This window comes from Emydura macquarii, unplaced genomic scaffold (assembly GCF_026122565.2).
Source record: "Emydura macquarii macquarii isolate MOO-44397 ecotype Brisbane River unplaced genomic scaffold, CSIRO-AGI_Emac_v2 contig_2924, whole genome shotgun sequence".
NCBI lineage: Eukaryota > Metazoa > Chordata > Testudines > Chelidae > Emydura > Emydura macquarii.
In genome coordinates, this window is record NW_027133061.1 from 3,215,544 (window position 1) to 3,243,542 (window position 27,999).

Genomic DNA, 27,999 nt, shown 5'->3' on the forward strand with positions numbered 1-27,999 from the left:
TAACGGTTGCACAACGTTGCCCATGGTAGGGCGCTGCCCTTCCCCTGTCTGTGGCGGCTGGTGGTATGCTCAAGTGCTTGCAAATGTGCATGAGATTTGCTCAACTGAGCCCCAAATGACGTCTGATCTCAGAGCCAGCAAACAATGGGGCCTTCCCAAGAGCCAGCAGAGGCAGGGCATCTCAATGGGTAATGCGGCCAGGAGGCGGCCTTAGCTCTCCGGGCTGAATGGTGCATGAGCGTCTTGAGCTAAACAGGGTTAGGGGGTGGCAGGACTTGGAGGGGAGGCTTCTAAGGAAATCATGGGGCAAGGACTGTCCCTTTGTAATATTTGTACAGCACCTGGCACCGTGGGTTTGGAGGCCCTACAGTAATACAAATAAATAATCATGGTAACACATCGTTCGTCCCAACAGGATCTTTAAGTCACTTCACAAACCATATAGACATTTGAATGCAGCCAGCTCTGGGGTGGAATGCGGGATGCTATCTTCAACTTGCAGCACAAGGGAAGACAAGGAGGGGCAGGTAATATCCTTTACTGGACCAGCTTCTGTCGGTGAGAGACAGAGCTCTTCTGCAGGTCTGGGGAAGGAACTCCCAGTGGCAGAGCAAAATACAAGATCAAGCAGCTGGTTTAACATAAGTAGTTGGCACATATTCCAAGGGAAGACAGAGTGGCCTGTTAACACCTCGTAGCCACAGGACAAAAAAGAGGCTTAGTGGGTTATTGATCGTTGTAATAAACCATAAATCCAGTGTCTGTAAGTGACTAGCAAAATGATGAATTTAAGCTCCCAGCTTCCTCTCTCGACGGTGTGGTGCCGGTTTCCTTTGAGGATCAGGACTGATGGGTCAGATACAGTGATCATTCTGTGTCAAGGGTTCACCCACAGGTGACAGGGTGTTTTTGTCTTTTATTATTTTCCCGTGTGAGTTCAGCCAAGAGCGTAGGGATTGTCTGGTTAAACCCACGTCATTAGTGGGGTGTTTAGTGTGCTGGATGAGGTGCACCACATGCTGTGATAGGCATGGGTGGGACCCATGGCTCTCAAAAGATGTGTGTGGTGGGGGGTGTTTATCCTTGTAGCAGTGGAGATATGTCTGCAGGTTTTGTGTCTGTTGTTTTAGCACCAGCAGTGATCACTCTGTATCTGAACTCTCGGTCCTCGTCCTCAAAGGAAACCTGTTTCCTCCAGGAGATCAGACTAGAGGATCACAGTGGTCCCTTCTGGCCTTGGAATCGATGAAATCCATCTCTCCTAGGTCCTAGGCTACCCGCTCACTAGGCCATCCTGCTTGCCAGGGGGCGGCTGTGGTTGGTTTTTTAAAAGACCATACTAAGGCGTCTGTCTCCAGTGTGGCATTCGTTCACCCCACGCACTGGTTTGTTGCGACAGGGGCTGACACATATTTCGACACACTTTGTAGAAACAAAAGAACCCGTTGGATCGTTTTCGAAATCCGGAGCTGCAGTCCTTGATGAGTGAGTCTCCTTAGTAACAGTGCTGGCCATTGTTGCTCCTGTTTTCCTGTAAACCTATACCTGCCTGAGGCGCCACATTCTAAAGGGGTGTGAAACTGCTTCTTGGTAAAGCTTAGAACATCCGATAAGTTGCTGAGTAACTTGCCGGGCCTGCCCTGACTCAATCAAAGCCCCTGTTTGAAAGTCCTCTGAGCAACCTGAGCTTATCTTGTCCCTGTGTTGAACTGAGGTTGGTGAATTGCCTGCCACAAGACGCTGACGTGCGGCCTGTCGATACCGCTTGGAAACTTGACAGGTGGGGAGAACGGCGGTGCTGAGAAACTGGTGTTCTGAAAGATACCAGGGCGCTTTCTAAAGCTGAGAGGCCCCCCCACACTCAAATGCAGCCACTTCTAGGGCAGAACGTGGTAGCTGTTTAACGGTAGGCAGCAACGCTGCGCCTCACTTGGACGGAAAGTGGAGGACCCCGATTGAAAATGGAGGGTGTCAGAGTGTAGGCAGCAGGGTTTGAATTGGGCTGTCTTACAAAGGGAATTTTTAATAAGCTGGTGAGGTCAGCAACGAGGTTCTGGGCCTGGGTTTCATTTACACCACTCTGGCAGTGTACACCGGCCTTCATCGCTTTGAGAATCAGTCTGAATTCCATGCTGCCATTTAAACTGAAGCCGGTGGTCTGTCTGTTTTAGGCACATGCTGGCCCCGTCGCTAGCAGCGGAGTGCCATCACTAATGTATTTATCCTCACAGCCACCGGGGAGGCAGGGCAGTGCAGTTATCCCCCTTGTGCAGGTAGGAAACTGAGGCAGGGAGAGACTAAGTGACTTGTCCAAAGTCACAGAGGGAGAGGGAATTGAGCAGAGCAGAGAATTAAACGTGGGTCACTCATGTTTTCGGCTAGTGCCCTAAGCACTGCCCGTCCTTTGTCCCTTTACTGCCTGTGCCAAACTGTAGCATTGCTGTGTGCTGGAAAGCAGTTGTCCCATCCCTCCCCAGCGCTGGCTGCATTTCAGGGGAGGATGGAGCTGTGGAAATGACTGGCTCCCATCCTGCAGTCGCTCTGAAGGTGGAGAAGTTGGGCCGGCTTGCAGCGCCGGTTGAATTTGGCTCTGGGCTCCTTGTTGCTCTGCTTCTTCCTGGCAGGGAGTGAAGAGTCTGTGCTGCTGTGCCCGTTCCACTGCAACCCGTGGCGGGAGCATGGCGCCGGGGTCTGGGCTGGGTAGGTGGGTTGTGTGTTTAAAGCCATTCGAAACCGCCCCATGAGCTCTGGCTGAGTCATTGTACAACCCTTGCTCAGCTGTGCCCTCTTTCACCTGCTCTCTCAGCTGTGGGGGTGCTGCTCATGCCACCTCACTGCTTCGCCCTGGCAGAAGAGGCTCCGTGGACGAGCCTCTGTCCAGGCAGCGGGTACAGCAGAGCGACAGTGCCTGCTTTGCCCATCTGGTTAGATGAGTCCGTGTCGTTTCTCTCCCCCCCTCCCCATTTTGCAGATGGGCACAGAGCCGGGGCAGCCACTGGCCTCCAGTTCCCATGAAGCCTGGACTACCTGGCTTCGAGGGCCCAGCTGCCCTGCCCTGCTGGTAGAGGGAAGAGGTGGCTACACAGACAGCGGGAGGTGCTACACGCTGGACCGGTACCTACCCCCATCTTCCCAATAGACCACTGAATCCCTGAAGCACTTCTCCATCTGGTTTGCAAACTGCTTTACCCGGCCGGGGCTCTCCTCTGCCCTCCGTGATCGGTACAGTCCATCTGCCCTGGTGAGCACCAAGGTGTAAACAGATAACCAGAGCTGACCGACTTCTCATTGGGAGAATGTGACGTTTATGCACGTCTCCTTTAGCGTCTCCGTGCCCCCTGCAGACCCACCAGGTCCCTGCCTGTCTGGGGCCATCACAAGGGGGAGCCAAGACACTTTTTTTTTTTTGGCCAACTAAACTGATTAGGGCCACGGGCTCATTGATGGAAGGGCGGCTCGCTGGGGCCTCTGGCAAACGCAGCCAGCTGGAGCTAAGTGCTGTGGTTAGGGAACAGGGAGGCCCAGAGAGAGGAAACAACTTGTCCCAGGGTACAGTGAGTCAGAGCCCCGCTCTCCTAGGTTTCAGCCCAGTGCCTTCACCACCCCCTTCCTGGCAGAGCAGCGCGTTTCAGGTGGGACTGGTCTCGCTTGTCTAGGGAGAAAAGCCCCCAGCCCCTGTCCCTAATCCTCGCAACCATCCAGGCTTCCTCATTCTCTGTGGTCGCCTCGCTGCCAAGCCGGGCTGACTCTGCGTGCAGGAATGACAAGAGGGGAAAACAGTTCTGGAGCCAAGGCTGCGGGCTGGGCGTAACCTCACTTTCCACTGCGGTTCCCAGCTGGACGGCTTGCCCGGTGGGATGAGCGGGGAGCACTGGCAGAGCAGCCCCACCGCCTCCTTCCCGTCAATTGCCCTGAGCGCCGTGGGTCTGGGCCAAATCCCTCTGCTACTCAGTCCCGATCGTTTCTCCTAGCCGCCGCCTCTGAAATCACCCACCCCGCTTTCGAAGGGCCTGCTTGGGTGGGACAGGAGTGACAGGCAGCGCAATGACGAGCGGTCGGAGCCCCACTTACACACCCACTCCCCCAGTCTGGAGCGGGAAACTGCGGTCTCAAGAAGAGGAAGTGATCGGCCCAAACTCCAGTGGTGGAGCAGGAAATACAACCTGCGTCCTCCCCCCCTGCACTCATCCTGGACACAGCCCCGTGCTTTCCCACCTGCGGTCTGCCCATGACCGCAGCAGCCTCGGTGAGGGCTGAGGGGGCGGCTTGGCTCACCGCTGCCGCTGTAATGGGATTATAAAACCCAGCCCGTACTTTCCCAGGATAGGCAACTTTTCTTCCTAGTTGGAAATGTGTGACTCACGAGGGCCCTGCACCTTGCTGTTCTCCCCTCCTGCCCCCCCCCCCCGAGAGCAAGGGGGTGCTTTGCCCAGGTGTACCGACTGCAGGAGGTGCACACCCATAGGGAACCGAGCCCCGAGAACCAGGCCCAAGGGTTCTAGCTGTTAAGTCCGGCTCCGTGGCCGTGACGAGTAGCGGTTCCAGGGTCCGCAGCCCTGGCCTGCTCTGATCCCCCGAATCTCCTGTGCTGGCTGGCGCAGAACATTTCCTGCGTTCAGGGCTGCATGGGCCCGCGGCGTGAGAGGGCCCCAAGCCGAGTGCTGTGACCTGGCGCCTGGGGTTCCTGTGTCGCTCTGGTTCGGCCCATCTAAGGGAGCGGGTGGACCGACCACACCTGAGTGGTGCTGAGTCCTGTTTCAGCCTCGCGAAGGGCTGAGAGGTACACAGAGCCTTCTGCCCGGTGTGGCCAGAGAACAACTCCTCCTCCAGGCAGATCTTTGCAGGAGGAACCCAGAGTCCGGGTGTTGATCTGTGGGGCAGGGACCGTCTGTCCTTTTGAGTCTGGTGGTCCAGTGCCTAGCGCTAGGGTGGGGCGTGGCCCATGCCTGGGATGCCTCAGCAGTGGTGGAGCTGATAGAGGAGTGAGGGAGACAACTGGGCCTCTCCGGTGGCCTGTACAGTGGCTCTCAGCCCTTCCAGCTGACCGGACCGCTTTCAGGAGTCTGATTTGTCTTGCAGACCCCCAAGTTTCACCTCTCTTAAAAACTCCTGGCTTACAAAGTCAGGCATAGAAACACAGAAGCGTCCCAGCGCACTGGTACTGAAAAGCTGCTGACTGTCTCATTGTTACCGTATAATGATCAAATAAACCAATTCGAATATAAATAGGGCACTTCCGGTGCGGTGGGTAGAACACGGAGCAGTAGAAACGAGTCGTTGCCTGTATGAAATTGTGGTTTGCACTGACTTCACTGGTGTGTTTTACGGAGCCGGTTGTAAAACAAGGCAAATATCTAGATGAGATGATGCACCCCCTGGAAGACCTCTGCGTACCCCCGGGGGTATGTGTCCCCCTGGTTGGGAACCACTGGCCTGTAGGTATGTGTGTGACCCCTTTTCATATGGGGCTGGAGAGGAAGGCCGCCCTGCACTCTCCCGCCTGCGCTGGCCCCTGTGCTCCAGGCCGCGAGGCCGTTCACGCAGATTTGTCATGACGGGGGGCGGGTGGCCAGACCTGAGCGGCACTGCGACCCTGGCACCGGGTAGGAGCTGGACGGGAACTGCCGCTGCCAGGGGAGTGCAGGGCAGGCTCGCTCACTCTCCATCCTTGCTGCACTCCCCAGGGCCCCCCCACACGCAGCCCCCACCTCCTGGGGGGCCTGCTGTGCGTGCTCTGTGCCCCGCTCCTCCCCCCCCCCACCCCGGCTATTGCAAACTCTACCACTGCTGCAGGGCACTACGTTAATACACCGAATAAACCCCCGGTGGAGGCAAAGGAAACGCGGAGGCTCTCCACGGCCTGCAGGGGCGCGTGACTCTGGATTCACATCAGCGTCTAGGCTCTGTGCCCTCTGCACAGTTACCTGCCTCTGAAGGTAACGGGGGAATGTCCTGTCAAGTTGATGACAAGCAGTGGGCTAGTGATCTCCGGAAACATTCACTCCTTAAAGGCAAGAGTTTCATTGTGATTGGTCATTAGCGCTTGGCCACCCATGGGGTTAATCCAGATTAGCGACTGTGCTTTAATTTCACATCCTCCCTTAATCTGAATTAACTGTCAAGCGTAGACAAGGTCCTGGGATCCTGGCACAGAGCAAGAGACGCGCCCTCACAATCGAATGAGGCCAGGGGGACAAAGGAAGTGACTTGTCGAAGGTCGCCCCGCAGGTGAGTGGCAGAGTCTTCTGTGTCCTTCTCCAGGGCTGTAACCGCTGGCCACCCCTGGTCCTCTCTGGCGTGAGTGCGTGAGATTTTAAGGGCCCAGTCCCACAAGCCCATCTCGCAGGGTTGCTCGGGGCACTCAAGTTTGACGGGATCAACTTCTACGTCCTCTTCTCGCCAGAGATGCCAGCTGCTTCTCCCAGGCCCTGACTCAACCTGCCTCACTTGTGCAGCCGTCACTTGCACCGGTGCACAGTTAGCAGCAAAGCTCCCCCCAGCATGAGAAGAAAACACGGGGGAAATCCCGGCCCCCTTGGTGCCAGTGACTCCCCTTGACTTCAAAGGAGCCAGGATTTCACCTTTGACTTTGATCACGTTTTGTGCCCTGTTGTCCCAGGTCTCTGTGACTGCCGCAGGAGTTGTCAGGCTCTGAGAATCCAGCCTGCCGCTGCCCTGTGCTTGGCTGAGTTCCACGCTGTGAGATTTCACTCCCCTCCCACACGGGTCCGAAATGCCTGAACAAGCCTTGGAACCAAGCACCTCTCTTCTGGGCGCTTCATTTTGTCAGGAAGTTCTCGTTTGGCTTCGGAAAGACAAAAAGGTATCGCACTGCGGCTAGCATTACAGCAACCTTTTTATAGCGCTCTCCATGTGCCGTTAGTAATTCCGTAGCATCCTTCATCCAAGGAGCTCAAAGCACCTTTACAATATGTCTTTATATAGCTGCAGCCTGGCCTAGGATGGGATAAATCACTGGACGGGAACTCAGGAGATCTGGGTTTTATTCCCAGCTCTGACAATGGCCTGCTGGGTGACCGTCACTTCCCTGCTGTGTGCCTCAGTTTCCCCATCTGTGAACAGGGGCTAATGATACTGACCTCCTTTGTAAAGCGCTTTAAGATCCGCTGACGTAAGAGCTAGATATTATTATTATTATTAAAGTGAGTGTGACTGTAACCCACTTTCAACTCCCTTTGCACGGCTGCAGAAGTGTAAAGGCGAGTTAGGTTATTTCTGCTCTGGGAACAGGTGTAAAGCGCTTTGAGATCTACTGGTGAAAAGCCCAAGGTAAGAACCAGACGTGATTATTTTATTAATGATGCCCAGTCAGTTTAATTGCACGCGCTGCAAACAATCGAGTTAGGCAAGTCAGTGTCATCATCGCTGGTTTGCCACTGGGGAAACTGAGGCCGGGAACTGAGGAAGTGACTCACGCCTGGATCCCATGCCGGGAGGCAGCGGAAGAGCTAGCTTGGAAATGAGCCCACTGTCCCATGTTACTATGATTCAGGTGTGAGCGCCTGGCAGCGCAGCTGCTGGTGACTAGGTTCAGCAGAGCACACGTGTGCGGGGAGGTTTGAATCTGGGGCCACCTGCAGGGGTTCCCTCAAAATGTGGTACAGAGTGTACGGGGCTGGAGTGGGAGTCTGAACATCTGGATTTGCCCCCCCCTCCCCCACTTGCTGTGTGACCTTGGATGAGTCCCCAGGCCCGCTCTGTGCCTCAGTTTCCCCCAGCTGTTAAACAGCAATAGCCATGATAAACAGAGGTGAGCTGCACTTGCTGTGACGAAGTAAGTGGCAGAGAGGAGTCTGGGATATTCTGAGGAGCTCGGGGTCAGACCTTGGGCTGGGGACCTGGGTTCTGTTCCCGGCTCTGCCACTGACTTGCTGAATGACCTTGAAAGCGTCTCTTCCCTGGTTTGTGCCTCAGTTTCCCCATCTGTAGCATGGAGGGTGATGATCGTGGTGTGTCATGCATAACAGCCCCAGTCGTGCACCAGGACTCCGTTATGGTGCTAGTCACTGTACAGACACAGTACCACGCGGGGATCATTTAATTCCTGTGTCATAAGGCCCTGTCTCTTCCTGGGTGGACGTACAGCGCCTAGCACATTGGGGCCTCCTGGCGCGGACCATGGGAGAGCTAACCTGATTCCTTTCCCTTTGCTGTGCCCTGCAGGCCAGCAATGCTGGAGTCGTCAGCTGCGGCTGGGCCACCTTGGTTTCTCTGTGCTCAGTTGGTCTAGCAGGGGGTTAGCTGCATTTAGCCTTTCAGAAACGCCTACGAGCCAGGCCGGCCCAGCCGGGAGCAATTTATTTACAGAATTCCTGAGGCAGGGGCAGGAAACGGGAAGGTCGTGGAGCTGCTGCCCGGGTTGAGGTGCTCAGACGTATTTAGCCAGTGACAATGCAAACCGCAGAACGAGAGGGGGGAACCTGGCCCCTGAGCTGGGGGGTTCAGGTCACGATTTCCATGACACTGGGGGGGCCAGTTTGAGACCCGTTAAAAGGGCTGGATGGTCCGAGGTGCTGAGCACTGCTTGCCCGCACTGACTTCACTGGGACCTCAGCACCCGGAGTGGGGGCAGGGTGCTGGCTAGGGTGCTAGCCTTGGAACCCTGGTCACTGAGGCCAGACCCTGCTCTGCCACAGACTCCCTCTGTGACCTTGGGCAAGTCCCTTAGATGGTCTGTGCCTCAGTTTCCCCATCTGTACCACAGGGATAATAGCCCTGCCCCAAAGGGAGCGTGTGAGGATGAAGCCATGAAAGAGGGTGAGCGCTCTGTCACTGCAGTGTGGGGGGGCCAGATAAGTATCTGAGAGAGAGAGAGCACCATGGCAAAAGGAGGCTCAGGGTCAAATTGACCAAGGTATTTAGACACCCAGAAGAATTTACACACACCCCTAATTCACGTTTCATAAACCCGGCCTATTATTATCTATACCAGTCCACGCTCGGGTGCCTTTGTGGAAGGGATGTTTCATCCAAAAACAAGTGACTGGGCCCATTACAGAGGGCACTGGGTGAATTCTCTAGCTTCTGCTCTGTAGGGGTCTGTCTAATGGGCCCTTCTGGCCTTAAACTCTATGAAAACCATTGTAAATTGCTGCAGCTCTCAGTTGAAGGCTGTAAACTCTTTGGAGCAGGGACTGTTCTGTGTCTGTACAGCACCTAGCACCGTGGGGTCCTGGGCCATCACTGGGGCTGGCAGGTGTTAAAAGGTGATACTATCCAAGGAATGAGTATCATAGGACTTGGCTGAATTCAATTCTCTATATATGATTTCCATGCTTAATATCAAGGTTTATTTTTAGGTCTTTTTTTTTTTAGGTGTTTTTATCAGTTTAAATTTTCCCAGTTGCAGGAAATGTCTATTGGGGAGTGGTGTCCGGCTGTTATTTAATGACCGTAGCCATTGAGCTTCAAAAAGTGAATGCTTTATAAACTATTAACACAGTTTGCCAACACCACCGGTCCAAATATACAACGTAAATATCCTTCAATCAATAAATGGTACCTGCCTTTCCCATTCATCCATGGGCCCATTTGCAACAAGCCTAACGCAAAAATCGAAACCACTGGGGTTTAACTAGTCAGTTCTCAGCCAGGCAACGGAAGAAAAATGCAATTGCTCGTTAGGGATGGAAACCTGTTTGCATTGGCGGGGTGCGTGCACAGTGAAATCGATCTTTATCAACATTTACTGTAAAAAAATCAAATCCTGCAGAGCCTAAGTGTGATTATGTAGGGCACCCTTGTGCCCATGGAGTTTGCCTGTCAGTGTGTTGCAACATGGTTTATACACGGGGATCATATATGAGCTAAGCATGCCACGTGCAGAGGTGGGATATGAAGCGTGGCAGTCATTTAGGCTTCTGCTCTTTTGATCTGGGCTGATTGGCCTCTTGTTTGCTTGTTGCCTTGTAAAATGATCTTGGCTGGAAAAACTTCTGTTTTGGGTTAGGCTTGGGTTACTATTTGGTGACTGAGGAAGCTGCGTACACTGCAGGGCGTGACTGCTGACGTCCAGCCGGTGACTCAGCTTCGCTGAGCTCCCTCCGCCTGACAGTATATTAAAGGCTCTGAAGGGGAGGAAATGAACATCAGCACCAGAGAGAAACCTCAGGTGCACAAATCCCCAGCGCTGCGCTGAGAGGGACGTGTCCTGACGGAGCCACCTCGATCCTGCAGGCTCTTCGCGATGAAGGCTGTCGTGTCACTGCTCGTCCCTTTGCTGTGTCTGGCCAGAGCTGCTCCGAAAGGTGAGAAACCGGCCCCCTGGTTCCCCTGGGAGTGGAGCCGGGCAGTTTTGCTTACACCCTGCCCGGCTCCGTTTGTTTTTAGTGGGGAGGGTGCTGGCTTGTGAATAAATCAGACAATGCCGCTGTGGCAGTCACTTTGCAAACCTGGTCTGGGGCTTGGTGCATGGGCGTGGAGAGACGTGGAACCTGTTCCTGATCTCGGACAAATCACATTGCCTCTGTCTCTCTCTCCCAGCCTTTCGGCCTCATTTAGCTGCACTGTGAGCTCGTCAGGGCAGGGACTGCCTCTCGCTGTGCCTGGGCAGCACCTGACATAACACGGCCCCAATCCTGATTGGAGCTGAAGGTGGCAGAGATAATATCCTGCATGTCCCCTTTGCAATAAGGGTCTCCAGGGTAACTGCCTCTGCTTTGGGAGCAGATTCCTCAGTTCCTGACGTCCACGCAATACGCTTCCCATTTCTTGTCCGCTGGTTGGTTCCCAAGTTACCTGACTGCAGTTACAAACCTGTCACCCGTTTGCTCGGGGACTAGGACGGAGCGTCCTCCAAGGGATGGTAGCACAGAAAATGGGGGGCCGGCCAGTCGCTGCTGCTCCTTCTGTGCCTTGAGTTATGGTCTGATTTTGGGGGTGGAGAATGGCTGGCTGGGGGATGCTTTACGGCAACGTCACCTGTTTGAATCCAGCCCAGGCTGGTAGGGGTTGGGCCCCGTTCCCATTGGGAGGGTCCCAGCCCAGTTCCTGAGACGGTTTAAACCAACCCTTCATTGGGAACCTCAGCAGCCTGCCTGGGCCCTATAGAGTGAACGTCCCCCTGCCCCACAGAGAGGAGGCCCCTCCAGGCCAGGGGCCAGGCACGCGGTAGGGGCCGCATGGAGGACGGGAGGCTTGCTCTGTGGTTAGTCCGCAGCCTCTCGGTCCCCAGCCCCTTCCTAGAAATTCACGTGCAGAGAGAGGAAGAAGAATCCTGGGCTTCTTATTCCAGGGCAACCAGCCAGGCTGGCCCACATAGGGGGCTGGTAGCTCCATGCAGGATGGGAGCATTGGTTCCCTGGTGACGCTGCTCCTGTCTCCATGGAGACGTCGCCTAGCAACACCAGAGAAGCAGCTGAAATAGCAGGAATCTCTTTGAGCTGAATTGTCTCCCAGCAGAGCACTGGGAGGGGGCCCCAGCGGCCTCCTCAGTCTGGGGTTCCCTTTTAGCCACAGTCTGTACTCAGGGGTGGCAACAAAAGCGACAAGATTTTTTTGGGGGGGCCTCAAAATGAGACACCCCCCCCAAAGTGTCAGGTTTTCTGAGGGTTCTTCTGTCTTCTCCCCCACCTCCCCATCATCTTCTTGCAAACCATTCGAGGCTCTCAGGGGAGCCCAATGCTCCTTTCTGGCCTAGGAATCTGTGCTCGGCACAGCGCAGCTCTGGCATCTGAAGCGTGGTCGGCTGGCTCCGGAAGAGGGAGGGAGCAAGGTCCCAGATGGGCTGGGAGAGCGCGGCCGAGGGAGACCCAGCTCGAGGAGACAGACCTGCCCTCTCTCCGGGTGAGCCGGCGCGCTGAAAAGACAGCGTAGCACGGGCCTGGCGTCGCAGAAGGGGTCACGCCAGCGCTCTGTTTTCAGCACTCGAGGCTGATCAGAGCTGGGGGGGGGGGGGGGCATGTCTCCTCGAGCTGGGAATCGCCCCCCCACCCGCGCTGGAAGTGGAGATGTGCTCTGATCAGGAAGGGCCGCGCCGCCAGCGTCCATAAAATGAGGCCTTTGCTCTCGGAGTAAGAGGTGGAAGGGCTCCTGAACGCCGCTGCCAGGTTTGCTCAGGTTAAATAAGCGTTTAATGGTTTTCCAGCCCAGTCCATCGCCGGGGTTTGCGGAGATTCGCAGAGCCCTTGACACACAGCTAGGACACAGAGCCAGGGTCCCCCCGATCTTCACAGACAGGTGCCTGAAGGGAAGTTTGGGGGGGTGAAAGGGCTGTGCTGGCGACCTCCAGACACCGAGTGCCCAGGAAAGGACCGGTTGTGTCAGCCAGCTTCCTGGCTGCTCCGGTTGTGATCCCGACTGGCCAAGCTCCGGTGCAAACCCAGTCCCGTAATTCGGGGCCTTGGCTCTCTTGAAGATTGACCAAGTTATTTAGGTGCCTAAAGATGCAGATGGGAGCCTTGTAAGATTTATAAAAGTACCCCTGCTGTGGTGCCCAACTCCCTTTGACGGTGAAGGGGAGTTAGACACCTAACTCATTCAAGAGCTGTTGTAAATTCCACTAGGTGCTCGACACCTTTGTAAAGTTGGCTTCTGGTTCCTTTCTTGCCACGCTGCTCTCTTTCTCTCTGAGATAGTTATCGGGCCCCATCGCTGAGTGCTTCGCCGTCTTTAATGGATGCATCCTCATACGTCCCTGTGGGGTGGGGCTGGGCTATTACCCTCATTGAACAGGTGGAGAAACTGAGGCATGGAGCGACTAAGTGACTTGCCCAGGGTCACAGGGAGGCTGTGGCAGAGCAGGGAGTGGAACGCTGGTTTCGGAAGTCCAAGGTTAGAGCCAACTCCCCCTTTCCAGGCGCCGAGGTCCCAGTGAAGTCAGTGGGAGCTACCGGTGCTCAGCACCTTGCCCAGTCTGGGCCCTTTAACGGATCTGAAACAAGTCCCCTCCCGTGGTATGGAAATCGCAATCTGAAAACGCCAGTCGAGGGCCTGGGTTCCCCCCCCCCCTTGTTCTGCGGTTTGCATTATCGCTTGCTAAATATATCTGAGCTCTTTACCTCAGGCAGCAGCTCCACGACCTTCCCGGGCTTCCTGCCCCTGCCTCAGGAATTTCATAAATAAATTACTCTTGGCTGGGCTAGGCTGGCTCATAGGCGTCTTCAGAAAGTCTGTGCAGATAACCCCCAGCTGGACAAACTGATTACAGAGAAACCCAGGCGGCTCAGCCACAGCTAAAGATTCCAGCATGGCTGGCTTGCAGGGCATAGTAAAAGGAAAGGAATCCGGCTAGCTCTCCCATGATTCACGTCTGGAGGTCCCAGTGTGCTAGGCGCTGTACGTCCACCCAGGAAGAGACAGGACCATATGGCACATGAACAGAATGATGCCTGTGTGGTTCTGTGTACAGAGCCTAACATAACGAGGCCCTGCTCCGTGGCGCTACTGCAGTAGAAATAAATAGTCCTCAGGATCATTGTCTCCCATGTTATAGATGGGGGAAACTGAGGCACGGACTAGGGAAGTGGCTCTCCCAGGGTCACGCAGCGAGGTGGTGACAGACCCAGGAATAGAACCCAGGAATCCAGGCTCTAATGACAGTCACAGTTAGAAGAGAGGGAATTGTCATGCCATGGTTGAGTGCCCAGTCAATCCCGATAGCAAAGGGCTAAACTATGGGTGATTTTAAAAAAAAAAATCTCATGCTTCAGGGTGTAAAATGATGACAGCTGCGGTCAGGAAGGCAACCCCCTGCTCTGTATAGGCAGCAGGCACAGCAGGACCTAGGCACTGTGGTAGCTGCTAATGGCCCCTGCCAGGGACAGGCTCCTGGGCTGGGTACACCATGTCCCCTATGGTTACGGTCTGCATCAGGCTGATCAATAACTAAATCCATAGCTTCCAGGCATACTTTATGCAGTCAGACACTAGACGTACCCATCTCTCTAGGTTCTTGTTTGGTGCCCATCATTGTGGCGTTGGTTCGCCTGGTCAGCAGAATCCTGAGTTAGGAATCAGCAAGTGGGGTTTGTTTCCCCCGCATCCCTTGCCCCAGAAAAATTTCATAATTTGTGGTCGCAAAGGGAAGGGTTAAATGCATGAGACCTTGGCCAGTGCGTGACTGTGGGGCATCTTGGCGTGTGTGTGTAATAGAAATAGAAGAAATAGGAAAAAATTCAGGCTGACTAGACTTTTCCTAGCAGATCTCCAGCTGGGGAAGCCCCACTGCTTGGGTTATTTAGAACTGGACAGGACTGAGCCCCAGACTCAATATAGACTCAATCCTGCATTGGATACTATATTAATAACATTACAGTAGCTGAGATCAGTGTCCCATTGTGCCGGGCACTGCACGGACAGTCCCTGTCCTGACGAGTTCACAGTCCAACTAGACAAAGGGTGGGAGAAAGGAAGGATTATTCTGCCCATTTTACAGATAATAATATTAATCCCTACCGCTTACATGGCATTTTTCATCAGCAGATCTCAAAGTGCTTTACCAAGAAGGTCAGGATCATCACCCCATTTTCCATATGGGGAAACTGAGGCACAGGGCGGGGAAATGGATAGGTTACCTGGTAGGCCAGTGTCAGAGCCAAGACTGTAGATCTCTTGACTCCTAGTCCCACGCTCTAGCCACTATGCCATGCTTCCTCCCTAATGAGGAGAAACTATGGCATACAACAATCACATGATTTGCTCAAGGTCACACAGAAAGTCAGTGGCAGAGCCAAGAATTGACTCCAGCTTGCCTGAGTCCCCATCCAGTGCTCTAACCACAAGGCTTTTTCCGTCACTAACGGCTGTGAATATCCCTGGCTTCCCCCGTGTTAATCTCTCCCCTCCACGCAGCGCAGCTCGGCTCTGTTCACAATCTCTGGTTCAGACGGGCTCGCGTGTTTATCTTTCTTTGCCGGTTGCCATTTCTGCTTGTCTCAGTAGAAGATTCCATCTCGTTAATTGCGGTTTGGCTGTCCCGAGGAGGATATGCCCCGAAGCTTTTTATTCAATAACGGTTTCTTACACAACAGGCCCTTTGGCACATTTGCTTTTGGAAAAATCCTGGCAGGATCTTTTGCCTTCCTAGTTGTTTTTCAGCTTGTGGTCTGCAGACCCTGGCTATCTCTAGCCGTTCCAAAGAGGTCCGCACCTCCATTTGACATTTTTTAGGGGTCCACAAATGAAAAAAGGTTGAAAACCACCAGCCTAGTTTATTTTCTTGCATCTCAGGCTCTGATCCTGTGATCTTGGACTTTGAGCGTTTTGCTTCAGCGTAGCCTGTAGGATTGGACCTAAGTTCAGAAAATTCATAGATTCCAGGGCTATTTGTGATCATCTCATCTGACCTCCTGCGTAACATAGGCCAGATAATTTCATTCCGTTACCCCTCGGTTGATCCCAGTAGCTTGTATTTGACTAAAAGCATCTTCCAGAAGTCTGGGTTTGGATCAGTATATCCATTGGCTCTATTGAAACTCTCGTTGTTTTCTGATCTCTGCACCACCTTGGATTTAAAAACATGCATCTGCTTTTCTAGGGGGCGTGTAGCGCTGCAGAGACAGCTCTCTCTGGCAGCTTCTGGTTCAGTCCCCTGTCACGATTGACATGGAGGTTGTTGCACAAGCCCTTATGCCCACACTTAAATTCAATCTCACTGAGTTCCTCGCTCCACTCAGCTTGATGGGATGAGTCAGGGTGTATGCAGGATCGGGGCCAAAATACTTCATCCTTAGGGAAGGGGCATGACCATGGAGGAAAAGCACTAGACTTGCAATTCCCCTCCCATCAAACTGCAACACCCGGCCAACTCTAGTGATGTGCCGGTCTTCTGTTTATGTGTCTCCCTTGTCTTCTGTGAAGCCCATTTTCTCAGGACGTGGCTGATTCTGGCGATAAACTCCTGGGGAGAGGGAAAATCTAGGCCTCCTGTTTCTTTGAGGCAAAGGGGTGGGGTGGGAAGCAAACGGTTCGGTGTAAATGTTCACACGGAGCCGGGAACTCCTGGATTCTGACTGGTAGGGCCTGGGGGCAAACCTCTTCATCCCTGCCTGACTCATTTCCCGTCACCCCCGTGGACCAGGAGGATACACACTGTTTGTTGTTCCCAGCACAGGTGGGAGGAGAATTAGGCAATATTTGCTCGTAGTGGTAATAGCTGTCTAAGTGCAGAGCATCACTCTGGAACCGCAGACCTCCCCAGGGGAGGGTGGGCATAGCAAGGCAAAGCTGGTCAGACCAGTTGGGTAGCAGAGACGGGCATGCCTGGATCTGTTATGACAGTAACGCCTGCAGGCCCCGATTCGGTTGGGGCCCTCTGGGCACTGCAGGGACCCAGCGTGAGAAGTTGACAAGCTAAGTAGGCACAACAGAGCTGGTACATGACTTGCCTAAAATTGGGGTCCAGCCTCAACGCAGGGGCTGGACTTGATCACTTTTCAAGGTCCCTTCCAGCCCTGCGTTCATATGATTCAGTGCAGCAGGCGAATGGTACAGCCAGGATCTAGAACCCAGCTCTCTAGATTGTCAGGCCACATAGCCATCAGGCAACACTGCCGGCAGTCTTTGGGCTCCTCATTAGCTCTAGATCTGCTCTGTTATTAATGGAGTGAAAATATGTGCATGGTTAAGTACGTGAGGCCTCTGTAGGGGAACAGGGGGGTGTGTCTCACTGGATCAGAGCCCAGGTCCATCAAATCCAGTTTAAAACGAACAAAAGGAAGTGTTTCTTCACACAACGCACAGTCAACCTGTGGAACTCCTTGCCAGAGGATGTTGTGACGGCCAAGAGTATAACAGGGTTCCAAAAATATCTAGATAGGTCCATGGAAGGCTGACTTGGCTGTTTTTGGGCATTTGATTTTCGGATGAAAACCTGCCATTGCCTGCGGCAGGCAAACACTTTCAGTGAAAAATGTCATTTGGTCAGAAAGCCAATTCTCCCTCCAACAAAAAATTGTCAGCCCTCCCTCCCCCAGTCACTCTCCCCTCTGGTCCCTTCTCTCACCTTCTACGTCCATATTCGTTGCTGCATTCTTTTCTTTTCTTTTCTTTTCTTTTGGGTATTATCTGGCTTAGAGATGTTCGCTTTGCTCATCTCCCAGGCCTAACCCTTGCTACCTGGGTATGACACCTGCCAGAGACTCGTTAGTTGCGGGGAAACTAGCCATGAAAGGAATATTGGCCCTGGGATTTTCCCCTCCTGGGCTGATAGGAGGTAGGTGCCCCTGATTGATCAGTGTCTTTCAAAGTGGGATATTGAGCCCAGCCCCTTCTAGTCTGACCCCAAAAGCAGGCCCCAAACATTGTACCCCCCGGCACCTTGCAAATGAAAAGTTGCTTTAGAAACAGGCTTAAAAGAAAAGCAGAAGCAGTGCAGGAAAAAAGCAGCCTTGAGGTCAAAGCACGGGAGCAGCAGCTGCGAGTCTTAGTGTCTATTCCACTGAGCGGCTTCACCCCACTGTGCCTCAGTTTCCCCTGTCTGTGTAATGGGATGATGTGAAGCAGCAGGCCCTTCACCGTCAGAAGGAGATTGCCAGCCCCAAGCCTTTAAAAATCACGTCAGTCCTCACCAAAACTCAGTAGGACCAGTGGGTGTGAAACGACGCCAGGGAACACCACATGGCACTGGCGTGAATGGCAGGGCAACGGGGAACCAGGCCTCTGGATTCTACCCCTGTGGGGGGAGCTTCCCTATTGCCCCGAGGGATCTAAATCCTGGTGCTTCAGCTAACCTCTCACTCTTGGGGCCAGCAGGGGACTTCCCATGGGAAGACGCAATCCCATTGCTGCCTCTTGCAGGGTGTCTTGCACTTTCTGCAGCCGCTGGCAGAGAGCGCAGCCGGCCTCTGCTCCTTGCCTGCCTGGGGGGGCCTCACTTGCATTGGAAGCCGCATCTCTCATCTAATCAGTTCCCTGCTCCTGCAGAGGCCTCAGGCCTTGGGGTGACCTCGGTCTGGCCTGTTCTCTGCCTGCGGCACACGGCACTGAAAGGCTTTCGTCTGGCGGGAGTCGCTGGGTTCGGGGGAGGGGATGCCGGGAAAAGGGGCTGCGCCGTGGTGCAGAGGAAGCCAGATGCGGTGCCTGGATGGTTCTGTGCAGTCCCTGTGGCTGGGCTGCCCCTTGCTTCCCCTTCTCCTTCCTCCCACTGCCGCGGCGTGATCCTGATTCCTGAGCAAAGCTGAGCTGTCCCCGCAGGCGGCCGTTCCGCCCACGCTCTGCCCACCCTGGCAGGGACTGGTAATGCACGAGCCGCCCAATGGCACAACCTAGGCAGCTGGACGCTGCGGACGCCGATGTTCCTCAATCCCAAACTGCAGGGCCCCTCCACTTCTGCTCTTGCAGCCCTGCGCTCCCTGCGCGTGGCTGGGCCGCTGCTCTTCAATCCCGACCCACAGCCCCCTGCTAGCCCAGCCCGCGCTGCTCAGGGGTGCAGAGGCTGGGTGTGTGTGGGGATTGCCTGTGAGTAATGCAGACCTGCTTAAGGTTTCCCATAGCTAGGTTGATCTCATCCGTCGTCTGACTATGCTGATTCCCAGGTGCTTTCCCAGTAATGGGGATTAACAGGAGTTACGTGGGGATGGGCCCGGGGCTGGGGGAGGGCTGGCGTAGCACACCGCCTCTGGCTCTGAGGTCCCCCCGGGTCCAGTGGTGCCAGTTCTGGCGATTTGATCACAAGTGCCAGGATCCCAGGTCTGCTTTGTTCTGTTGCTGGTGCTTGTCTTATACCGTGGTAACGGGGAGCAGAGCCCATGACACTCTTCAGTGTGTTTATCCTCCTGCCTCCCCACCTGTGGGGCACCGCTATTAACCCCTTTGTGTAGATGGGGAAACTGAGGCACAGAACAGCTAAGTGACTTGGCCAAGGTGACCCAGGATGTCTGTGGCAGAGCAGGGAATTGCTCTTGGGTCTCCTGAGTCCCCCAGTAGAGCCCTAACCACTAGGCCTCCCTTTCTCTCTGCTGAAGCCCTAAACGTACAATGGGGGGTAATAGCCCTGCCCTGTCTCGCAGGGCGGTTGTGAGGTTAAATACGTTAAAGGCTGCAAAGTGCTCTGGGCCCTACTGAGGAAAAGGGCCATAGAACTGCTAGGGATGACTGTCACTTGAACAAAAGTCAGCTTCGAGCGCCCTTGGGTGCAGAGCAATGCTGGAGCGCAGGACCCCCGAGGGCTCCGTCCCCCGGTCACCAAGGAAGTGACACTCCTTTCCCCCGATGGGATCCTGTGATTTCTGAACCAGACGCCTGATCTCCTTGGCCGCTCGGGCGTGGCCTGGCAGTGCTGGGTCCGGTCAAGCTCACCGCGTTGTTTGTTCCTTTCCCAGATGGCCAGGAGGAGCTGCCCTTTGGAACAGCCAAGGATCTGGTCCAGAGAGAATTGACCCCGGAGCTCTGGGTCTCGGAGGTTGAGCAAGGTGAGTGGGGGGGGAGGGCGCTGGCTCTGGGTGACACCAGGCGCCAGCTGGGAAGTCCCTGCAGGAGGGGAGGGGCGGAAGGTGCAAGCACCATGCAGAGCTGGAGGGTGTGTGGGGGGGGGCACAGCAGCGGAGTGGCTGCCCAGAGAAGGGGCCATGAGAGAGGAGGGGGTGGGAGCAGTAAGAGGCAGGGGGCAGCTGGAGGGGGGTGGGACCCAGAGAGAATGGGAGCCCCAGGCCTGGGCGAATGTCTGGGCCACACACACGTGACCTGAGGCCCTGGCGCTGTCCAAAGGGGAAGGGTAGGGGCAGTGGGTCCAGTTTGGGTCCAATCAGAACCAGCCCAAGCGCTGGCTCCGGTGCTGGCCTGGCCTGTGATGAGTGCATGCTTCTTCGGGGCCAGAGCTGTGCTCCCGGGATAGAGACGTAACCACCTCCCATCCCATCGCACCCCTGAGTTCCTGGCCACCCTCGCTGACGTGCAGCCCCCTCCGCTGTCTGCCCGCAGGAGCCTGCCCCCGTTTGAAACCACAGGGTGGGATTCAGGCAGGCTGAAGGGTTTGGCCAGGAGCCCAGGGTGGCCCCAGCACGCAGGAGCCCGTGAGGCCAGGGGATCAGTACGCGTTTGCCTCCTCCCAGCTTGAATGGGACAGGCTGACGGGACCCCCGTGGGGGCCGGGCCGTGCCGAGATTGCAGGCTTGTGAACTCTCTCCCCCTCCACCCTAGGGCCCGTCAACCCCGCGCTGTTCCCCAGTGAGCCTCAGGCCAGGGTGACCATGGGGCGCTCCGGCTCCAGTGTCACCAGCTGCGGCGACGGCCCCTCCTGCGGCGCTCAGCTCTGGGGTCACAAGCTGGACGACTTCCCGCCGGGGCGCCCCAGCCCCAGCAACATCGCCAACATCTGCCACGAGGAGAGGAAGAAGGCGTCTTACGGGCCCTGGAACCTGCCCCAGACGGGCTTCTCCCACCTCAAGCGCCAGGGCGACGCCATCAACTCCCTGGAAGCCGGTCTGGAACGGTGCTGCCAGCAGGCCGAGAGGCTGGGCTGTGCAGAGGGCGTGGTGAGTCCCTGCGCGCGGCTTGCGCTGCCCGGCTGCCCCCCAGAGCTGCGGTGTTAGAGCAGCGCCCTGCTGCGATCCCGCCGTGCTGGGCGCTGTACGTCCTCCACCTGCCCGGGAGAGACGTCCCTGCCCCGCAGAGCTCACAGGCCAAAACAGACGAAGGGCAGGAGGGGAAACTGAGGCCCGGGGGGGTGGGAGTGACTTGGCCAAGGTCAGTGGCAGAGTAAACCTGGGTTTCCTGAGTCCCAGGCTGTTGCCCTAACCACAAGACCGTGCTGCCTCTTGCTCAAGGAGGGATGTTGTTAGGGGATCGCTAGGATAGAGAAAAGGCTTTGGGGTGGCCCAGGACACGGTCCCAGGAGCCCTATGGGGGGGCATCTCTCCCACCGGGAGACCTATAGTCATTCACGGGGCCGTGGATAGGGCCTGGAAAGCGAAGCCATGATGGGCACAGCACAGGCACTGTGGGGTTCCCACTTGCCCTGGAGGGACCCATCGCTGTGCCGGGGAGCTCCGTCTCCAGGGGCCATTCAGCCCTTGCCCTCTGGCCCAAGGCTGCCCAGCGAGGGGTCAGTTGTGTCAGCTGGGAGCCAGACAGAGACCCAGCAAACTCATCTCAGCAGCTGCCCGCCGAGGGGTTGTGGCTGCTCCCAGTAAGCCAGCGACCCGGGAGGGCAAAGGGCTCCGAGCCCTCTTTGCCCAGAGCTGAGATGGGACATGGCACGTTCTGGGCTCTGGATGGGACGTCCTGGAGGGGATCTCTCTCCCCCCCTGACCGTCTCTCTCCCCGCAGTGGAAGGAAGCCCTGGAGCAGTTCTGCAACGATGAGTTCTCGGTGAAGACCAAACACTACCACTGCTGCAAGCGGGCCGGCGCCAACCGGGAGCTGTGCTTCGCCAACGAGGCCCCTCGCCCCAGCTACGACCTCGAGGCTGGCAGCACCGCGGCCCCCAACCCCTGCCCGTCGGCCGACCCCGCCAAGTGCACGCCCCCCCAGCCCCGCCCCCGCCTATGGCCCCAGCTGCCCGAGATCTCCTTCCCGCCCGGCGAGCCCACCCAGAGCAACATCAAGAACATCTGCCGGCTGCGCAAGTTCCGGCCCGTCTACCTGCCCAGCGCCATCCCGGCCACGGCCTTCGGCTGGTTCCAGCGCCAGGCCCGCGCCATCAACCGCATGGAGAACGACGTCAAGAAGTGCTGCAAGAGCGAGAGCGTCAGCTGTGCTCACGCCACGGTGAGGGGGGGCTCGGGGGCAATCCCCAGGGGCTATCAGTGGGCGGGGGGGGGAGGAATTTCCCCCCTCCGCAGTCGATTGGCTCTGCCTGGCCCCGTTTCTCTTCTGGCAGCCACGGTTGGGGAGATGCTGCCCCTCCCCGGCTCTCTCTGTGCTGGGCACAGATCGGGTGAGGGAGCTAAACCAACGGGATCCCGGGGGCTTTCCGGGCACCAGGGGGATTGGGGTATTTTGGTTGCACCTGGCGGCCCCAGAGCCAGTCCCCGCCCCCAAAAGCTCACCCCGTGGCTGGACGAAAGCAGGGTTGTCATCTCAGTGCCGGGTAGGGGGAAGTGACTTGCCCTGGCTGACCCATCGGGGCAGTGGGAAAAGTGGGAAGAGAACCCAGGTGTCCTGAGCCCCCCCGCCGCAGCCTTGGCCGCCAGTCCCGCCTCTGGCCCTCGCTGCGTCTTTCCCTTTGCACATGGCCTCTCCTGCTCTCTCTCTAGTGGGAGAAGGTCCTGGCGCAGTTCTGCAAGCAGGAGCTGTCCGTGAAGACCAAACCCCACCAGTGCTGCAAGGAGACTGAAGGCAAGGCCAGGACCAGCTGTTTCTCCAGCCAGGCCCCGCACCCGGCCTACGACAAGGAGATCCAGGCCGTCAGCCTGGACGAGGTGACCCCGGCGCTCCTGGACACGCTGTGCGGGGAAATCAGGCTCTTCAGCAAACAGTGAGTCTGACCCGCTCGGCCAGGGACCCGCAGACGCTAGCGGAGCCTCCCGGGGAACTAGCTTCCCCCTCCGTAACGTGGGGAGGTTGAGGCACAAGAGACCTCCCCAAGCTCGCAAAGGGAATCAGCAGCAGAGCAGAGAACCCAGGAGTCTTCCTGACCTCCTGGTTCCTGAACTCTCTTCCCAGAGCCGGGAACAGAACCCAGGAGTCCTGACTCCCTGCCCTCCCCACCAGACCCCGCTTCCTCCCAGCACTGGGCAGAGAGCCCTGCAGTCCTGATTCCCAGCCCCCTGCTCTAGCCGCTAGTCCCCACTCCCTCGGCCTCACTGTGGGTGTTGCCATTTGCATGGCACTGGCCTACGGGAAGATAAAGGGGTCTGGGGGAAGGATGCGAGCCGGAGCATTGATCCTATCCAAGCCGCCCTGCTGCCTGTGCCCGCTCTGGGGCTGCACAGAACTCGGCCTGGGCTAATCCCAGCCGCGGAAAAGCAGAGGCTAATTTCTGGATTAGCGGTTGGGTTAGCGAGGCTGGGGCGCCACCTTCTGGCTATGGGGAGAGGTGCAAATTCACTCCCCTTCCGCCCCCCCCCCTCGGGGGGGGGGGGTTGTTTCCCAGCCACGGTTTGCTCTAATTACAGGCTGCTCGTTTTCGATCAAACTTCGTCCCAGGCGAGCAGGCCAGGCAATAATTATTTGGCCAAAGTAGAATCCCACCCGTCGCCCCTCGCCCCATGCGCCCCCCATCACGTGCGTCATGCTCCAGCGTCATGCCTGGAGTGTCATGTGCAGGGACAGAGCCCAGGGTGCGTCCTGCTGGCCCCGTCTGGAGGAACCTTATTATCACTCCTGCTGGGTCTTTGTCCGGTGTCCAAGGAATGGACCAGACCCCCCGCTGATGTAGATCAGCGCATCCCTATTGACTCCAGTAGAGTGAGGCCCATTTACACCACCTATTTTGCTTTCTTGATTGAACGTCCTGAAGAGGACACAGGCCAGGAAGATCCCACTTGCCATCCAAGCCAGGTGGCTCTAAAGAAGAGCAGTGATCTGGTGGCCAACGCACAGGCCAGGGAGCCAAGAGACCTGGGACCTGACTCTCCATTGCATTTACACCAGTATAAAATGCTGGTCCGGTTTGGTAGCATGTTACATGCTCTTCACAGTCCCTTTGCAGGGGTGTAAATGATGACCCCAGGTGCAGGGTGATGGAGAATCTATTCTGGTCTCTGCCACAGGCATCCCTCTGTGACCCTTGGCAAATCACTTAAACTTTCTGGACCAGATCTTCAGATGGGGGTAAACTTGAAGCTTGTGGAGAGTCGCTGAAATCTCCCCAGGCACTTTACAGGCCATGTATGCTGGGTTCACACACCCGCCACTGAAATGCAGCCACCTCTGGGGAGGAATGCGGCAGCTGTTGAACAGCCCACAGCAACATGACACTGCGGTTTGCGACAGGAAGGGCATAAGAATGAAGCATCTGGTTTACTCCACTGGGGGAGTTTAGGGAGGCAGGACGTCATTTAGCGAGTTAGAATTTAAAGCGGGTGCTGGGGCCGGCGCCCCAACTGGATTCTCCATGGCTGCAAAAGTTCAGGGCTGTAGCACGTCTGGCAGTGCAGCACCCTCTAGAGCACGACGCTGGGTATATTCCGGCACTAGCCAAACAGGCTGCTGATTAGCCCAAGCCCTGAGCTCCGGCCAGTGTCCTGCTTTACTTGGGTTTAAACTGCTCTCTCCCTCTTACTAGGAAACCCATCCCAGGCTTGATCCAGAGCATGACGGAGCCTTGCTGCAGCCTGAAGGGTGAGGAGAGGACCCAGTGCGCAGAGGGAGAGGTGAGTGCGAGGGAGGGGGGCTGCCGATCAGATAGACCCTGCTCTGAGCCAAGAGCTCGCCATGTGGTGAGCCCTGGGTGAGCGTTGCTGCCGTGGGCGGAGGATGGTGGCTGGTGAGGCTCGTCTCTGACTCCGGAGACCTGGGTGCAATGCCTGCATGGCCAGATTCCCTGCGTGACTTTGCATCCGCCCCTTTATTTAGTCTCTCTGAGCCTCATCTGTACGACAGGGATGGGGTGAGACTCTGCCGCACGGCGGGGCTGGGGGGAGAAGCACCATGGAGTGCTCAGAGACCAGGGTGCTGGGAGCCAGGCAGGGACCTCTGCTAGAACCCGGGTTAGTGATGGGAGAATCGTAGCCTTTGTCCACACACGCACGCTGGCAAGAGCTTAATTTGGTATCAGTTGTCAGCACTCCACTTAGACTGGCTGGGGGCTGCTCTCCCTGGGGTGCTCATGGCATAGCTACGTCTCTGAGGGGTGTGAAAAATCCACCCCAGTGAGAGACGTGGCTGTACGGGCCCAACCCTGATGCAAGACGGAGCCTGGGGGGGGAGGTGGGTTAATCCCCGGCTGGGCGGCGGTGGCACTTTACCTGTAGACAGACCCTGAGGCTTTGCGTGGCTTGTGCTCTGGGACCTAGGCGTGAAACCTTCCTGCCTCAATGGCTCCTTAGCCCCAGGTCTGCTGGCCAAATTCTCCCCCCTTGTCATTCCAGCTAAGCCAAAATACGCTGCTCGGGCAGTGAGATAAAGGGCAGCCGGGTCCAGAGCAGCCCGGCAGTGCGCTTTTAGAAGTACAACACGGGTTGGCTTAAAAGACCTGCACCTTCCCAGCCCCTTGTGAGATCTAGCGCTCTGGGCTGGTGCATGAATCCCTTCAGCAAAGCCCTGGGGACCTGCAGGAGCTCATGGTACCCGGCAGCCTTTCCTCCGGCCGGTGCCCCCTGCACGCTAGCCCTGAGTGCTAAGGCCAGAGCAGGGCAGCATCGCTTGGCCCTGGACTCGTATAGGCTTGGCTGGAGCCCCAGCCTGGCGGAGCAGCGCAGCTGCCTTTTCTCTCCAGATGGTGACATCTGGCTTGGAAATCCAGGCTTCTCTCCTCCTGCACGGCACCCGGGCCCCCGACTTTCTGGGAACGTCGCTTTGCTTTCCTCGGTCTGCCAATGGGCTCTGGTGGGACTGGGGGGGAGGGGAGGAGAGGGAGGCAGGAGATGAGCTGCCCTCCCCCCCCCCAACTAGCTGGGGGCTTTTCTGTGCAAAGATTAGCCACTGCTTTTGTTTTGTTTTGTTTTGGAAGGGGGGTGGTGGTGAAGGGATGTAGTGTGCTGCGAATGTTCCTCTTGGGTGGGGGTGCAGGGAGAATGGTGTGTCAGAGCTCTGGACATGCCCATAAAGTGGGGGAGGTTAGCCCCATAGTACAGATGTGGGAAACTGAGGCACGCGGCAGGGAAAATGGCCTGGACAAGCTCATGCAGAGAGACACTGGTGCTGTCAGAAGTAGAACCCAGAAGTAGAACCCTGTGGGTGGGTGACTGCCATGTGTCCCCGACCTCAGCTCTAACCACCCCTGCACGTTGCTCCCCCCAGAAATCCCGTTTCATTGCCGCCCTGTGCACCACCCAGAAGGACTCGTGGAAGGACAAGGATCAGTGCTGCTCCCAGGCGGAGGAGGAGGACAGAATGAACTGCTTCAACGCCAGCTACCTGGACAACATCTCCCTGGCCAGCACGGGCACGGGGCAGGTCCCCAGCGGGACGGATCCGACAGCGTAAAGACAGAAAGAACCAGAACTCTTTCCCTTGTGTTCTCGTGTATCAATGAACCCCTTTCTCCTCCGCGCTCCCCCCTTTCCCCCCCACAGCTGTTTCCAACTCGGAGCTAGGAGGCAGCTGGACGTCACTTTCCCGGCCTGTCGATCTTCGCTCTCTAAGAACTTCAGCCCTTTCTGCCAGCACTTGGCTCCCTTCTGGACTGTGTTTGAGCCCTGATCCCCTGGGCCCGGGCTACAGCTGGGTTCTCTGATCTCCCGGCCAGCCAGCCCTAAGCTTCCTTTTCCGTCCTCCAATCCCCAGCCCCTGGGGTGGCAGTAACAGATGAGCCCAGGCTCTTGGGTCCCAGCCCCCCACCCCAGCCCTGTATCCTGCCTGACCCCTGTTTCCCCGCTGCAGCCCTGTCTTCTGCAACGCAGGCGCGAAAGGCGCTTACCGCGAGTTGATCCCTTCGCAGAAATGGGAGAGCGAGGAGGGTTTGAGACGGGAGCTGAATGAGGGCGCGTTTGGCCTGCCCTACCAGCCAGCACCCCCGGCTGGCCGGCCCGGAGCTTTCGGGCGGCGCGATGCAGCCATCCCACTGGTGGGCGGGCGGCTAGTGGGGAGCGTGATACAGAGCCGCAGGCGCCAGCCCTGGCTGATTCCGAGGAAGGCATCCAAGGGGAGCCGCCCAGTTTATGCGGAGTCAGCATGGCCCAGCCAGTTGGTCTCCTGGGGTTGGGGGTACGGGCCAAAGTGGGGCAGAGACAGGCAGCTGGGGAGCGACGGATGGGACTAAATGCCTGAGCTGCTTCTCCCCTGAGCTATGTGGATAGTGCAAACCCCCCCTCGGGCAGCCGACCCCATGGCTGCTGCCCCAGGGGCAGCGAAGCTGGGAGAGTCACTTTGCCCTTGGTCAAACTCGCCAGTCCTTGGGAGTGGCATTCTCCTGGGGGGGGGGACGGGGGGGAGAAAACCCTTCAGCCCCCCCTCTGTGCAGCAGGGACTCCTGTTCAGTATTCTCTGCTAGTGCCCGAGCTGGCTTTGGGGGTACGCCACACAGCGGGTTCCTGATCTCCTGCTCCCGGGGTTGCGTCCCCTTGCACTAGGCAATCTGTGCACACCTTCGCCTGGAGGCTGTACCGGTGACAGGCTCTAGGGAGATTCCTAATAAACCTTTTTTGATGAACAACCTGGGCTCCTTCCTGTCTGTTCCCAGCCGCCCTCCAGCCCCTGCAGTGTACCTGATGGCAGGGCTGCTGCCCCGGCAGAGCTCACACCTGAACCTGAAGTTCTCCTGGGTGGTTTTGCACCGTGCAGCAGGGGCCCTGTAGTCCGGGAGGGAGACACCTCTCCACGAGACACCTCTCTCTGCTGTGGGCATGCCACCAGCCACGTGGGTGATGCCCGGGGCTTGCAGTGGGGCGGTCCCGCGTTCTAATCCTGCGTCGGCTGCGCTGACGTGGTTCAGCTTCTAAAGGAACGTGACGTCATGTTTGGCTTTTGCGGACGTCACTCACTCAAGGGCCCCCTTTCTCCATCCATCGCCCCTGCTGCCAAGGTGTGCTCCTGTGTGTGTCTGCTTCAAGGGTGAGCGACTGACAGCTGGGAATTGGTCTGGTTTCTCTAAAGCCCCGTTTGATGTGGTCTTTCTTGGCGGGGCAGTGGGGGGAGGGGGTGCGTGAGAACCAGAATTCCTGCTGCCAGGGGTACAGCTGATGTGGGTGGCGGGCGATGGGGACAGATACCACGGTGATGGGCAGGATGTAACTACGGGCAGGGCTAGAGAGATGATGTTCTTTGTATTACTCTGGTGCGTAAAGTCCCAGCTGAGAGCAGGGCCCAGGGGGGCGGGTGCCGCCCGGAGGCAGAGAGAGTCTAAATAGACCCAGGGCAGAAGAGAAAAGCGGGGGAGGGACTTGCCCACGTCAGCTAGTGGGTCAGTGGCAGAGCTGCGATGAGAACCCCGGGGTCCCAGGCCGGTGCCTCCCCCCCCCCACTGGGCAATGCGCTGCAAGGGGCAGAACGCCCGGT

The 27,999-nt window shown here is 56.9% G+C and overlaps 1 protein-coding gene across 1 annotated transcript; it reads left to right on the plus strand.

The window, feature by feature from the left end:
- The first annotated feature begins 10,099 nt into the window (after positions 1–10,099).
- Positions 10,100–27,157, plus strand: ECM1 (extracellular matrix protein 1). Its single transcript, XM_067569385.1, has 7 exons — positions 10,100–10,268; positions 19,281–19,370; positions 20,098–20,432; positions 21,226–21,666; positions 22,155–22,375; positions 24,128–24,215; positions 25,804–27,157. The coding sequence occupies exons 1-7, from the start codon at positions 10,208–10,210 to the stop codon at positions 25,987–25,989; spliced, it is 1,422 nt and encodes a 473-aa protein (XP_067425486.1). The 5' UTR covers positions 10,100–10,207; the 3' UTR covers positions 25,990–27,157.
- The last annotated feature ends 842 nt before the right edge of the window (positions 27,158–27,999 follow it).